The 15,995-nt window shown below is 36.4% G+C and overlaps 1 protein-coding gene across 10 annotated transcripts in view; it reads right to left on the reverse strand.

Annotated features, from left to right (window-relative positions):
• Stxbp5 (syntaxin binding protein 5) overlaps positions 1–15,499 on the reverse strand; it is a 164,425-nt gene extending 148,926 nt beyond the window's left edge. For all 10 annotated transcript variants that reach the window (XM_020168715.2, XM_020168716.2, XM_074072510.1 and 7 more), the window contains exons 1-2: positions 15,042–15,499; positions 13,669–13,766 (exon numbers count right to left, since the gene is read on the reverse strand). In XM_020168715.2, the coding sequence (XP_020024304.1) occupies positions 13,669–13,766; positions 15,042–15,194 (251 nt within the window). In that variant the 5' untranslated portion in view covers positions 15,195–15,499. The remainder of the gene's footprint in view (positions 1–13,668; positions 13,767–15,041) is intronic.
• Between the last annotated feature and the right edge of the window lie 496 nt (positions 15,500–15,995).

Consider the following 15,995-nt stretch of genomic DNA (forward strand, 5'->3'; position numbering starts at 1 on the left):
GTATGTTCTAGTATGTAAGAAGCCATGAGTTCAATCCTCAGCACCATTTTAAAAGAAGAAAGAAAGGAAAAAGAAAGGAAAAACTAGAAGTAAGAAAATGTTATCAAAAGGTTCCCATGATTAATGGAATACACTGCCTTGGTAGAAAAAAGAATAAAACTACATGGTTATCTCGATGGGCAAGTCTGAGGTGCTGGGGATTAAACCCAGGGCCTTGCACATGCTAGGCAAGTGCTCTACCATAGTAGGGTGACTAAAGAAAATGATAATATGCTGCATGTTTCAAAAAGCTAAAAGAAAGAATTACAAATGTTCTTTTCATGAAAAATGATAAATGTTTGAGGACACAGATTATGTTTAACATAACTTAATCTAATTTAAACATTACCTATATTTGTGTACATGTATAAGATGGCACATGTAACCCTCTGATATATACAATTTTTATGTATCAGTAAATAAAGAAAATATATATAACCTGTCCATGTGGTGGGGCACGGCATTATGAGTCACTTTTGGTTCGAACTGCTGCCCAGTTCTTGGTAGAGCAAGAAATAAAAAGTTAACTACAACACTTATTAAAATCTATAAAGATGACATGACTATACTGGGAGCAGAGGGGATCTAAGCCAGTATTTATCAAGGCAAGAAATCAACAGACAATTTCTTATAAATCAAGAAAAAACGACAAAGCCATTGTTTTTATTTAACATTAGCAACATGACCAGACATAGTAAAATGGTTCTCTTGGGAGAGCAGAAGGCATGGGCAAGGCAGAGCCCAAACATTTTACCATAGTCCATAGTCTCTTCTGTACTAAAATCTGTAAACCATGTGCCTGCTTTTATAAATTTAGTTTATTTTAGGGCTGGGATGTAGCTTGGTGGTACAGCGCTTGCCTAGCATGCGTGAGGCCCTGGGTTCGACCCCAGCACCAAAAACGAAAAGACAAAAAAAAAAAAAAAAAAACCTCTCCCCCACAAATTTAGTTTATTTTAAGTGTGTTTTAAAAGTGGAAAAAAAGTAGCAGTATAGAATAGACATAGCACTTTGGGTTTAATCCATTATGTTACTATAGTCATCTAACTGAAAAGAACAGAATATTGTAGATAATGCTTGAAAAGAAAAAATACTTTTCAATTATCTTCACAAAAGTGAGTTCATTCAAGTTTTAAAACGAACTTATTTCTACATGCTCATGCTACTCTTTTGTTTTCTTCCTTATGATATAGCTATGCTGCATTCTGTAGCAGCTTCCTTATTTCCTTCTATTGGCAACATCTGTGACTGTATGCGTGAAAGCCTTCTATCCTATAGGCCAGGTAGCTCCTTATAGGCTAGGTTAACCTTTAGGATAGTCTCAGTAACACAAGATGTCAAATCTGTTCTCTGCACTCCCAGAGCTTGGAAAAATATATGACACATAGACACACAATCAGTATTTATGACTGAAAATTTTTTTAAATCTAAGAAGCATGATTGTGTCCAGTCATATATTCTCAGGACTAATATTAGCTCATTTTTCAGAAAAACAAAAAGTACAGGATAGTAGAAAGATGTTCTAGTCCTGCCTTTACCAGCAGATTGGACTAGATTCAAGGTTTATTACAAGTCTTGAAATTTCATGAATCTTCATTTGTAACCCATTCATTTAATCTTCCAATTATTTGTTTGAGTTACTAATTGAAGTTTCTAGAATTTGTACTATACTGTCAGCAAGGTAGAACCAAAAAGTAGTAAAAAGAAGAAGGCATGTAACCAGTTACTGATAAATTCTGAAAGTATAGCTCCTAGGCAAGTTTTCACTGCCGTCACTACCACTGAATGTTAGGAAAATGGCTGACACACCTATTTTGACAACCTCTACTTTTATGCAGAATGTGGTAACATGAAGACTGGTATATATACTTAGCAAATTATTAGGATTTTAAAGATTACATATGTTCTCAGAGTGCCTGTTCATCAATTCCTGCCAAATAAGAAAAAAGGTAAGGAAAGTAATGGCATTATTGTATCTCTATAGAAGTGGCATATTCAATTTTCAACATTGGAATGGAATATTGGAAACAGAAAGCAAATGGAGAATTTTGATATCTTGTGCAGTTTCTGAAAATATACATTTATATCCTATCAAAATTTGAAGGTGGGTAAAAGGATGAATATACTTTCATAAATTTTAAAGTGTTATTAAGTTATCTTATGATATTATGTATTTAACTACAAAATATTCAATGAAAGTAACTTTCTTGAGCAAAATCAAACCAAGAAAGACTTTTAAGGGTAAATTGTTCCCTCCTGCCTCAGCAGCAAAGGTAAACCCAAAGTGCACAATTTTATCTAGCAGAAACCCAAACCATAATTTTAGACTCAGAAACAATAGCAACTTCTGTTACCATTTCTTTAGTACATTCTTATACCTTTCAACAAATAGGGTACGTTGTATTTTCCCATTCTAGAAATCTGTCAAGGTATTGTGACTCTGAATTACCTTACTACCACATAAATAAAGGTCAGTGGTTGATTATTACTTTTAACATGTCTTGGAGTGATTTAATCATAATGCTATTATATTTTCAATAACCAAGTTAAAAGGCCACTGCCACATGGTCAAAGAATACTGATGAAAGCACTTATGAAATAAAAAGACAATGAGCTTTTAGAATAGAACCAATGTCCTTGTTTATTTTGTGTGAGTATAAACAAATTCTTTAGCAGCTGAGAGCTTTGATTTCTTCAAAGCTGTTATGAGGGACAAATAAAAGAGGCAGTATGTCATTCATTTATCTTACTCAAGATAGTACAACCCAATATAAGAGTAAAATTTCTACAAGTCACAGGCTGTCAGAGGGAAAACTGAAAAGACAAGAAGTAATTTGTGACAGCATATCTGTACTGTAGTCATCTGATCTGTGAAATGTCACCTGATCAGCATGAGGATCACCTGCAAGTTTAATACTGGACTTTTCAACATCATCATTAGACAAGATGGTCTTTTCTACTGCTGGTTCTCATGCCCAGTGATAAATCGCTAACAAGAGGAAATAGCATAACTCAAATCTGGAATGCCAGGTTTCTTTCTAAATATTTCATACCTCACAGTTTCACAGCCGTTTCCAAAGACAGTGGCAAAGCAAAACATCAGTGTATTTCCTCACTCATCACAAGCTGAAAGTGCTTTAAAATGATATCCTCCCTCTCTACACACATGTGCCTTACTAGAAATACTGCTACTCATACTGTCAAACATTTAATCAACTATTTCTCGATTCTGATTCTATATCACAAGCATCCATGGAGTTTTCCAAACAAAAAACTGCAGATGTATGCCAGACTCACTGAATCAAAATCTCAAGAAGAAACCCAACCATGTGTTTGTGCATTGTTTGGAAGGTTTGTTTTTTCAGTTCCACAAATGGTTGTAATGTATAATACATTTCCTCATTTAAATAATTTATATAAACATAACATCCATTAAATATTTCTCAAGACTTTCAAATAGAATAATCATGAATGTCCCTAAATATTTCCTCATATGTCTTATTATTCAAACTTTTACTAATTTCCTATTGCTAACTGAACAATTTACCAAAGATTAATATAGCAAAAATCATTTCATTTTGCATATTAAAATCTATGAACATATTTCCCATGCCAAGCTTTTGTCAAGTAACAATTATTCATACTTTAAGTTTGTACTATTCTATAGTTTCACCTACTTAACAAACATGAGTTTTAAAACCTCTTTTTGAAGATCATGTACTTTTTCTCCTGTAAAAATTAATACAGATTTCTGGATTCAGGTTCAGCACATAAGAATCTTGGAAGCCATCACTCTGTCCTAACAAGAAGTAAGAAGTTGAACAAACTGGAAAATCAACAAATCTTCTTAGATCTGTAAGAGAAGTGAGGTTACAAGGCAAAACAATGCCCCCAAACTGGAAAGACAGACAGGCTAACAGAGTCACAATTTACTTAAGCAGAAACCCACAAGTGGAAATCTCTGTGGGAACCACAAAGAAAAGGCAAAATTATGAAGACAGTAAAAAGATCAGCAGTTGTTAGGATTTGGAGGGAAGAAGGGATCAATAAGCAGACCACAGAGAATTTTTAGAGCAAAGAAACTATTCTTTGTATTACCTTAGCATAAGCATATCATCACACATTTTTCAAACCCCACAGGAAGCAGACCACCTCCATGCTGGACTTTAGTTAAAAATGATGTGTCAATGTAGGTCCATCACTTCCAACAAACGTATCATTCTTGTGGAGGATACTGGTAATTCCAAAGGCATTATGTATACGCAGGGAATATACAAGAAATATGAACCTGAAACTTCTCTTTAAAATAATCTATTTTTAAATCAATATATTAAGTAATGAAGACAGCCACATCCTCACAATAGTAAAGGTCGATAGGCTTAATTTTTACTGCTGATTCACAATTTCTAACATTCTGCTAATCTGTCATTAACTGAAATTATAGCATGTACTATTTCTGCAGTAAAAACAACAAAAAAAAGATCATGAAAGATGCGTAGGCCAACATTTAAAACTTCGTTAATACAAGTTAACAATTTATAATAAAAAAGTCCAATAGTATTTGAAAATTAAATTAGTCAACTTTTTTTCGTGTGAATGAAACAAGCACTAAAACAAAATAATTGCAGTATCTAGACAAATGTGCAGCTACAGTATAAACAGGGTTGAAATAGGCCACTAGTACTGGGATTTGAACTCAGGACTTTGTATTTGCTAGGCAGGCTCCTACTTGAGCCACACTCTCACTTTTTTTTGCTTTAGTTATTTTTTGAATAAGGTCTCATATTTATTCCCTGGCCAGTCAGGACAGTGATCCTCCTATATATGCTTCCAGCATAGCTGGGATGACAGGGGTGTGCCATCACACCCAGCTTTTTGTTGGTTGAGAATGGGGTCTCCTGAACTTTTTGCCTAAGCTGGCCTCAGAGTGCTGAGTGAGGCTGGCTTGGAATTTTTTTGATTCATAAACAAATTAGATACCAGGTGCCTGCTGCTTACTAACCCTAGCTACCTGGGAGTCTGAGTTCAGGAAGATCACAGTTCAAGAACTGCCCAGGCAAAAACTTCCAGTGTCTACAATCCCAAGCTACTTAGGAGACTGAGATAGGGAAGATGAGGCTCCAGGCACCTGGGCAAAAATCGAGACCCTATATTAAAACAACCACAGAAAAAAAAAGGCTGGAGGTATAGCTCAAATGGTAGAGGACGTGCCTGGCAAGCACAAAACCCTGAGTGCAAAACCCAAGTACTACACATATACACACATACAGAGACACACACAAAAATTAAGAGTGATTGAATATATCTCACTATTTTGGAGTTAAGATTATCTCTGAAGAGGTCAAACTGAATTACATCTATCATTTTAGGCAATACTTTAGGGTAACTTTTGATATGCTTTTTTATTTTTAAATGAACTACTTAGTCTGCTCTGAAATGCAATCATACATAATGGTAGTCTCAGTTAAATGAAGAAGAAATGTATACTCTCATGTATAAATAAAAGCAATCTTTTATCCTAGCACCCATGCTCAGGTATGTAATGTCTAAGTTCTTTTTTCAAGTATGGCAAAGTGAATTTTAAAAGAAAAATACAACACAGTATGAAAAATTCAGTACTGAAACACAATAGATGGAAAAATTCTGTTGCGGCACTTTCTCTCCTTTTCAAAAGACAGAAAGAAAAAATACACAAAAGAGAAGCCATTTAGCAGGAAGTACTTCAACAGCTGATGGCACCAGACTTATAGTCACCTTTGGCAGAGTGCTGCTGTGATAAAGCAGAGGTACTGCTCTTACAAGAAACAATTATGTTCTTTTAAGGAAGGGCAGAATTAATCACTCAACAATCTCACCAGGAAAACATCAAAAGTCCTAGACTGCACTTATTTAAAAGGAAACAAGACAAAAAACTATTGTGAAAATATTTCCAATTTAAAGTAAAGCTGAGTAATTTATCAATACTGACAATGTAATTCTAACACTAGTCATATTTTACAAATAGCATCATCATTGAGATGACTTATTTTTCAAATGAAGATTAATATAAAACCAAAATCACCAGCTACATTTTAAAAATCTTTACATTCTCTCCCATTTTGAGAAAACCTGTTATTCTAGATATTTATGCTAAAATCCTTAGCACCAATAAATATAAATATGCTTTCATATTAGCATTTCACTTGTAATATATATACACACATACGTATATATATACATATATTTCCAAAACCATTGGAGAAATGAAATCCATTAGAAATTAGCCTTATTCACTGAATAACATTTCATCTAGATTTACTACTACTGAAAAATGATGCAAACAGAGAGCAATCATAAAAAAAAATTTTTAAGTAGTTGTAATTTTAGTTTCCAATTAAAGTACAATATACATTCCTTCCATGAAGGAGAATTTAACACATCTGATTCTGAAGAAGGCAACCAAGAAACTGAATTTGCTCCTAAGAACCTTCTGAGGTTTTTATTTAAATACCTATTCATTTTCCAGACTGTTTTCACAAGTGAGTTACTGCTAATTATAATTTGACAGAAAGATAATGCCTTTTCACAGAATCAAAAGACACTTGGGAAAATAATTTTGTATACAGTATTGTATACTTTTTAAAATTTTTAAATTTATGACTAAAAGGTGAAATTTCAAGGAACATAACAAGTACAATTTACAAAACTCCAATACAAAAATGTTAGTAGTAATGCTTTCCTGAACATTCCTCTCCATACATACTTTAAAGCAGATACCTTAAAGCAACTGAGGCCAATAGGAACAGGGGAACAGGTACTAGAGAAAAGGTTAGATCAAAAAGAATTAACCTAGAAGGTAACACCCATGCACAGGAAATCAATGTGAGTCAATGCCCTGTATAGCTATCCTTATCTCAACCAGCAAAAACCCTTGTTCCTTCCTATTATTGCTTATACTCTCTCTACAACAAAATTAGAAATAAGGGCAAAAGAGTTTCTGCTGGGTCTTGAGGGGTGGGGAGAGGGAGGGGGTGGAGTGGGTGGTAAGGGAGGGGGTGGGGGCAGGGGGGAGAAATGAACCAAGCCTTGTATGCACATATGAATAATAAAAGAAAAATGAAAAAAAAAAAAAAAAAAAAAGCAAGACAGCCTGATAACCAAAAGTAGAGACTACCAAACTCTGGCCAAACCCAGTCTGCCGCCTGATTTTGAAAAGATAGTTTGTTTACTGAAACAAACTTATACTCATTCCTTTACATATTTTCTATGGCTGTTTCTGTGTTAAAGGCAGAGTTGAACAGATGTCACAGAGACCATCAAACCTAAAGTAATTCACTACTGAGCCCTCTGCAGAAAAAGGTTTGCTGCCTGAATTGAGATATTCATTATTTTAAATGTGTGCGCGCACACACACACACACACACACACACACACACACACACCCCTTCTGCATAATGCTTAGAAGAGAATGTATACATTCCCTGTGTCTTGAGGATACTGGATGACTTTATTGATGTGCATTATTTTGGATTGCACTTCATTGTCTTATACACAGTAACGTCCTTGACAGAAAATACCACCAAGTACAATAACTATAACTTGCAAGAGGAGAGGTCTACTTTTAGACATTTAAGGTCTACATAATATTACTTATAAATAATGGCAAAGAATAAATTTAGATTTTAGATGTAGAACCAAGAAAGAGATGGTAAAACGGGTTGAGAGTGGGATGAATTCAAGCAAAAAAAAAAAAAATCATAAAGACAGGAGGACTTAAACATAAGGATTATCTAAACAAGGAGAAGGGTATTCTGGACTTAAGAAATCACTAACACATGGACTACCGTGGAATATTAAGTAGTAAACAGTAATTATGCTTATGACTCCGTTCCTTATCTCCTCTCCTCAGCTTACCTTCCACCCATACCCAGAAGAAAAAAGAAAAGGTACATGGTAAACAGAGTTAGGGACCAAAAGCTCTTTAAAATGACAAGGAGAATGAGAGATTAAAGCAATTGGAAATGTTAAATCTGAAATTAGATGACCGTTATATATTTAACTATTTCAAAAAAAACATTAAAAATGTAGATATATGGAAGATCTAAATTGTCTTTATTTTTAATGCTACAAGCTAAAACAAGAAACTGGTTCAAAGTAAAGTACAAAATAATTATATTATATAGCCTAACATCTTTACCGGAAATCTGAATAATTAAATCAAAAGGTACCATTTCTTTTCCTAGAATAGTTTATGTTGCATGTGACCAAGGGAAGAGAGACGTATTGAGTACTTTCTGCAGTCTTTTATGATACGAATTTCATGAACTCTCGGCTTATTTCATAAAAACAAGTCAACAATCACTTTGGTTTCCTTCCTAAGAAGTTTTATAGTACTAAGCTATGTTAAAATCTATCTTAATAAAAGGTATTCAAGTCTAAAAGGGAGTATATGCCCTTTTCTTTATGTCATTCTCATGTATACAGAGAAAATAAAAAAAACTATTCCCTTATTCAGTCCCAAGATATTACACATACCTTCTGATGATGCTAATACATTAAAGTAACGTAGAAAATTCTCATTTAAACATCGCAAAACAAATCAATACTGACACCCTGATTACTAATTTTTTTGTGCAGAATGTGTCTCTTGCCATGCATGCCACTAAAGTCAAAGCTCACCTTTCCTCAGTGATGCTCAGCTGCACTGCCCAGCTATTTACACACACACTGCCAGTCATTGCCATCCCACATTACTATACACTTACCAGCTTAGCACTCAAACTGCATACCAGCAATTCAAGGAACATTAAGTCTCTAGCATAGAGACTTAGGATAAGTAAGAATTTGGCATAAATTCTTACATAAAAATTAATAAAACCATGTGATTCAGAATTCAGTATTTTTAAAATAAATCCATTTTAAATTTGCATCTCAATCATGAATATCAAGAAACAAAGGTAAGTTTTGTCAATGGTACTAAAAAATGCCCAACTTTCCTACGCCATAATGAGATTTTGTTACACAAAGAAAATGGTAGTGGTAGAATGCTCACCTAACAAGCGTGAAGCCCTGAGTTCAATCCCCAGTACTGCACAAAAAAAAAAAAAAAAGAAAGAAAGAAAAAGCTACAACTGGCCAGATTTGTACTCAAATGCTTTTTCAAGGGAAAAATGTTTATTCATATGCTCTTTCTTCATCTCTTTTGTAAACAAAGATTTTCAATCTACTGGGGGATTATAGATGTGGTCCAGGTGTAGGAAGTAAAGAGGGCCACAACTGGATGGAGTCCCATACTTCATCCTAACAGGTTCTCAGAACAATTCACCAGAAGATAGCTCTAGACAAACGCAGTCTAATAAATTCCAACTCCTCCAGAGAGAAATGTCAGATCCTAGAGCTGAAAGTTCTCTCGTAAATCACCTATCTCCACTTCTCATTTTACAAGGAAAGGGAACTGAAGAGAAAAAAAAAATCTTAGCTCATTTATAAAAAATTCTTCTGAAGACTAGAACACAAATCTAACAATAATAAGGCAAGTTTTCAAAAACAGCTTCACTTTTTTCCTTCAGAATGGCAAGGTGAAATTGTAATTTTCAAATTAATTATACTAAAAAGCAATTGGAAACAGAATACCAAACAGAAATAAAAACCTATCTTACTTAGGGCAAACTGGCTTACAAAGCACAGACTTGATTTCTCCAAAAGTTAATAGATCCTTTTCAATCCCATATACTTTCTATCACATTTTGGTTCCCTTAAAAAAGAATCTACTGCAAAATAAACTGCTTCCAGGCAGCTCCATCACTGGTTGTTTCTGTATTCCTCCTGCTGAAGTGCTCCATGCTGACAATCACAGCTTACAGCTAGTCCAGCACTCATTCTTCCCTTCACTCAAGTCCTAATCAATAGAGAACTAAGAGTGAAGGAATAAAAGTATAATCATGGTCCTTGTTTCTCCTCTGTAGCTAGAATACCAAATGATGAACCTCATGAACAAATAGGAGGAAGGGATAGAGACTGGATAAAAATCTAGGCAAATTCTAATTAAGTTAATTAGTTCACATTTTACTACTTCAAACAAGACATGTCCAAATCTTTTTTCAGTAGTATAATTATGTTGTGTGAACTAAAATAATCAGCAAGTCAAAACATTCTAATGCTACAAGCACAGAAAGTCATTAAATAATCATTTATTGTATATCTACTACATGTAAGAAATTTTGTATGTATTATCTTATAACTAAATAGTAATTTTGCCAACTTGTGGTTGAAAACACAACTATTTTAAAATAAAACAAAAACAGTACTTTTCAAGATCTTTTCTTCAAAGACTCCATCAGCTACAAAAATAAATGAAACAGAGGTCATCCTTACCTGGCAACTAGTTGCCTCTAGTAAGTATTTACAAAAACAAATAAATGAAGAGCCTGGAAATTAAAGCCACAGGAAAAAAATCTCATAGTAACAATCACATACTGAACGTTCACCAAAATGTCCTAGCATGGTCTTAAAAAGCAATGCATATTTTATTACACTTAAACCTGACAATAATCTCATGAAGTTGAAGAACTCAGGCTATATACAGTGATGTTTAAGCAGGAGCACCTGGTCTTGTGTGACAGACTTCGGGTTGTCACACTGAAAGGGATGGGCACACTGGCATTCGGTTGGTGGGAGCCAAGAATATTAAATATCTTGTAAAGTGCTAAACAAACACACAAACTGTCTAAAATGCTACAAAATATTAACACACACTGACAGAGTAAATTGCCAAAATCAAACAGCTAATACTTTTACAATGATATCATTCATTTGCTATATATTAATTAGGTAAGTAGATTACCATTTACCTCACTATTGGTTAGGTATTCTTTAAGAACTCCAATTTTCACTAATCCTTATCTGCAAACATTACATATTGAACATAATTTTCTCACCTAGTTTTCTGAATTTGTTTTGTTTTGCTTTGAACTCAAGGTAGGAGATCAACTTAGGATATGTTTCTGCTGGAGAACTAGTTAAACATGATCAAAATGCACTTGGAATTATAATTCCCCAAGCCTATTTCTGAAAACATTTCCTATTTTTTGCTGTGAAGTTAACTGAAGGAAAAGACTTAATCTAGAATTATTTTTCTCCCCTAGATATCTTTTAGGATATATATTACAGACTATAGGAGTCTAGTATAGAAGAAAACAAAGAAGGATTAAAAGAAACCAGTTACAATAGGGAAAAATACAACAGCAACATCAATAAACAGATTCGTAATAACTATGCATGTTAAATCAATATGGAGCTCTGAAATTAGAATCTATAAATTTAGGTAGCTAATTTCAAAAGATAAAGAAAAAAGAATCTAATATGTATTTTAAACTACATATGTGGAAAACAAGATAAGTATAAAAAGGTATTAGTCATTTTCTATAAATCACAGCCATAATAAAGCTCATAAGCTCATCTGCTACTTAAGCCAACAAAAGGAATGACAAGGTGGAATTACTCGTAGGCAAGCCAATTATCACTCTGAAATGTTCATACAAATCTCATAAAAGAAAAGCAGAAGGAGATTTGGTACATAATTTTCCAAACTTCATTCTAAATACAGTAAGAGGACTCTAAGACAAATTAGTGTAATTGTAAACTATAATTGCACATTCACTTTCATTTACATAATATTAAACTATAAAAATATAAATACTAAAAGTCATATATATGTAGTAATTTTGAACCTTGATCCACTTTTAATAAGCAATCAACACTATGCCTAACATTTTAACTACACCTTTGTGTCCACTGGCTCACTATCCAAATACGTTAGGGTTAAAAGTACTGGCTAAGACTAATATTTAGTTTGTAAAAATAAGCCTTGCTGATGGAACTTATAGTTCAATTATAAAAGGACCAGATCAGTGGTTAATAGAAAAAAAATGTATATTCTATGAAACTGTTGAAACCACACTGAAAAACCAGTAAAAACTTATTTTAGGGAAAAGTAAAATAATCTAAAAATAACTGAGTAAATTCAACTTTGTTTTTGTTTTTTCCTTCTAGTCCAATGATGAAATTATTTTGTGGGGGAGAAAAAAATCCGCTTCCAATTCCTTCTAGAACAATACCCTAGTCTTAGCACTACAGTTTTGCTGAGTGCTAATGAAATTAACTATTCCTATCTTTACAAGGCTAAAACAGGAATCCTACACTACAAAGTCTTAACACTTGGGTTCAAGAATAAAAATATCTAAATAATTGAAGCCAAAAACACATTCTATGTCATCTGAACAAGAGCAGTTCAGACAGACTGTCCCAGAAGATAGACTGTCCCAGGTTCAGATAGATAGGACTGCATATCTGTGCTATTTACTATGGACAGTAGACTTCACTTAGTAACACAGTTCAAAAACACACCTGAAAACTTACATTGGCATTTTGAAGATAGCATACTAAATCAGGAATGAAATTTAAGACATATCCGATATCATATAGTACCTCTTAGAAACATTTTAAAAGATTATAAGTAAAATGGCTGGTACCTGTTTAATTCAAATGCTAATAAATCTAAAATGTAAGTAAGTAAAGCTGTTCCCCAAACCCATTTTTTTGAACAATGGTAATGTTTAGTAAGATCATCTCAATTTTTCTATTTATTAGCAGCATAGTACTTAAATAATATGTAGAAGCTACATATTACTACAAAGGGATGAAGACAGCATTTTCTTTCTAAAACCTTTTGTTTAAATTTAAAAATAAGAATATTTAGTGTAACTATGGTTCAAGGCCATAGTAAAAGCAATCAAATTTTATTTGAAGTTGAATAGCATAAAGAGGAAGTGAGAAAGTCTTCACTGCTTAGATTAAAAAGAACTTCTTGAAAAAAAGTTTTGAAGTGTTTGGGAAAAAATTGTTATGACAAAATTACTATAGATGAGAAATAACCAGGAAAAATAATTCTTTGTACACCAATACCTTAATGTACTAACCTAACAGCTCTTACATGAAATAAATGTAGATGATGAAAGAGAAAAAATGTATCAAGAGACTACATTTATTTCTATGCATTTTACAAGAAAATGTTCTAGAACATCCATAAATATTAACCTTTCATAACTATTCACAGAAAACTAATTTGTTACATTAATATTCTGCTAATGATTTTTCTAGATGGACATGAAGGAGACAACCAAATTCAACTTCAAATCCAACTTCTAATTTATTAGATTAATATATAGGTTGTTAGTTCAGCATCTACCATGCACAATATTTTTAAAAGCCATTAAAAAGTGCACCATACCGCTGTCTTTAAACTTCTTCCATAATATACCCCGTTCAGCAGAGTAGTCATATAAGCACATATATTTCCTCTTAGAACTTCTAGGAGAAAGCAGTACTATAACAAAACTGCAGACCTATATTTCATTGTATGTTTAGCTACTTAACCTGAGAGATGAGAACCACTGCAGCAGCATACAACCCAAGTATACGTACAATCAAGGGAAACCAACACCACATGATTTCTCATAATGTACATCTGATTACACCATTTCTTTGGGATTAAACAGAAATTTTTTTAAATGTAACTAACTAATCAGCAACACAGAAGGACTAAGGATAATAAAGCCAAAGTTAAAAAAAAAAAAATTCAAGAAAGGATACAGCCTTAAAGCACCAGTCTGAGTTCCCACCGCCAGGATCTTCTGTACAGGATCAAAGGCCAGAGCTGAGGGCTGATAGGGAAATCCATGGCGAACAGTCTAGGGATGGCAAGTGACATCACAGCAACCCAGGCGGCAAAGGAGATGTAAAAATAGAAAAGTCAATGGAGGCTTTAGAATTGGAACTAACTGCACCTGATACAACACACATACACATACTGGGTTTTTTTTTTTTTTTTTCAGTTAAATCTACCTTAACAAAGACATTAACAAAGAACCTGAAACAAACAGAAATCTTTTCCAGTGTTACACTATATTCCATAATATTGGTTTCTATAGACGGCAATTTCTTATTAATACTATTATGCCAAGTAACTCAAGTTTGCAGTGGTCCCAAAGTCCGTAAATTCTTTAAAAATGCGATTGATCCTCTAGTTAAAGCGTAATCGCCACACCACTCTTTATTTGAATGTGAAATGCAAGTACCGCCAAGGAAAAGCTGCGATATAATGAATTACTTTAGTCGAGGATCTGATAAAAACAATTATCCAACCTACATCGCAACATTTTGCAATTGTAACAAATGAAAATGAGTACAAAAACTATTTTTTGCAATGTACTTATTAAGTCCATATACAGGTTTGGAACATGGGAGCAAAAGATATATTGCCCACTTTTAAGAAACTCTGACATAGGAACACACGGCTGTTAAGGGGAAGGCAGGGATTAAGGAAGAGACAAGTTAGTTATTTCTCACCGAGCAGCTGGCGAATTAATTCGCTGCATCATCTTTCTGAATTACAAATGGCAATTACTGTGCCATTAACAGGCAAAACCCACAGGACTAACTTTTTAACCAAACCTCATGATAAAAGAACCGTGCAATTTCCTATTGCAAGCCGCTCAAACTCCATTTTAAGGAAAAATGATGGGCAAAAAGATCTGGTTGAACAGGTTTGCCTTTCCGATAAACAGTATTTATCAGACACTGTTTCCAAGGGAAATTTCGAAGTTAGCGAATGATACTACAATGCTGGGATAGAAACGCTTCCACATTATCGCCAGCAGCGTCAGGATACAGATTAAAGGTCAAATAATGCGTTTGAAGCAGCCTTGAAAATGAACGCTGCATGCAAAAAGGGAAGGGAATTAAAAAAAAAAAAAACAGAAGTAGGATTATCCATCTCCAAAATAACACAGCAAGGAAAGATCTGCCAAAGGAGGCAAGGGAGGAGCGAGTATTTTTTTTGTTTTTAATCAGAGCCACGACCATTATTGGGGATCTCTGCCTTTGCACTCCCCGGTACAGCCTGAGTGACCCCCCCCCAAAAAAAAAAAAACAAATAACGACCTCAGCTTCCCCGCGGCGCTCACCTTGCAGAGCTGGAAGTGCTCGGACTGGAGCGTCTCCTGGATCTCGGGCTCCCGGTTCCCCGGCGGGTGCTGCTGCTGCTGCTGCTGCTGCGAGGCCGAGGACGAGCCGGCGGTCAGGCCGTCCAGCACCTTCCTGATGTTGAACTTCCTCATGGTCTCGGCCCGAGAGCCGAGAGGCTCCGGGGTTCCCCGGCCGGGAGGGGACGACGAGCCCAAGGCCGGCGCAGCAGCAGCAGCAGCTCCGCCCGAGCAGCCGGAGGAGGGGGAGCGCGAGGAGAAAAGGAGGCAGCTGGGAGAAGTCCAAGATAATCCGAGCGGAAGCGCCGCGACGGCGACCCCTCTTCCTCCGCCCGAGGCCAAAGCCCGGCCCGGGCGCAGCGGCAGCAGCAACAGTGGCGCGGCTCCCTGAGCCCGCTCGGCCCCGGGCCTCACCTGGCCGCAGGCGGACTCTGCGCCGCGCCGCCGCCCCGGCTCGCCCGCGCCGCGGCCACCGCCGCGTCCATGGCCCCGCGGCCCCGCCGCTCCGCGCCCGCCCCGGCCCGCAGTCCCTCGGCGCGTCCTCCCGCTCCTCCTCCTCCTCCTTCTCCTTCTCCTCCTCAGCCCGCGGCAGCGCGCTCGGCCTCCCCACCGCTCAGCGCCGCCGCCGCCGCCCGCCCGGCATCGCACGCAGGGCGCCCGGGTGGCTGCCCGCGCTGCCGCCTCGCTCCAACGCCGCTTGCCCGGCCCGCCCTCGTCCCTTCGGAGCCCCGCTGCCTTCCGCAGGCGCCGCTGCCGTCGTCCGGCTCTCTGCGCCCGGCTCGCCGCCTGACAGGACGCCTCGGCACACGGCACCAACGCCCGTCGGAGCAGCGGCGGCAGCCGCGGTTACAGCGCCGGCCGCGGCGGTGGTAGCAGCTGGGCCTCCGCGGAGCTGGCTGCCCGGCGTGCGCATGCGCGCCGCAGCCCGCCCCCGTT

The sequence above is a fragment of the Castor canadensis genome, chromosome 1 (genome assembly GCF_047511655.1).
Source record: "Castor canadensis chromosome 1, mCasCan1.hap1v2, whole genome shotgun sequence".
Classification (NCBI taxonomy): domain Eukaryota; kingdom Metazoa; phylum Chordata; class Mammalia; order Rodentia; family Castoridae; genus Castor; species Castor canadensis.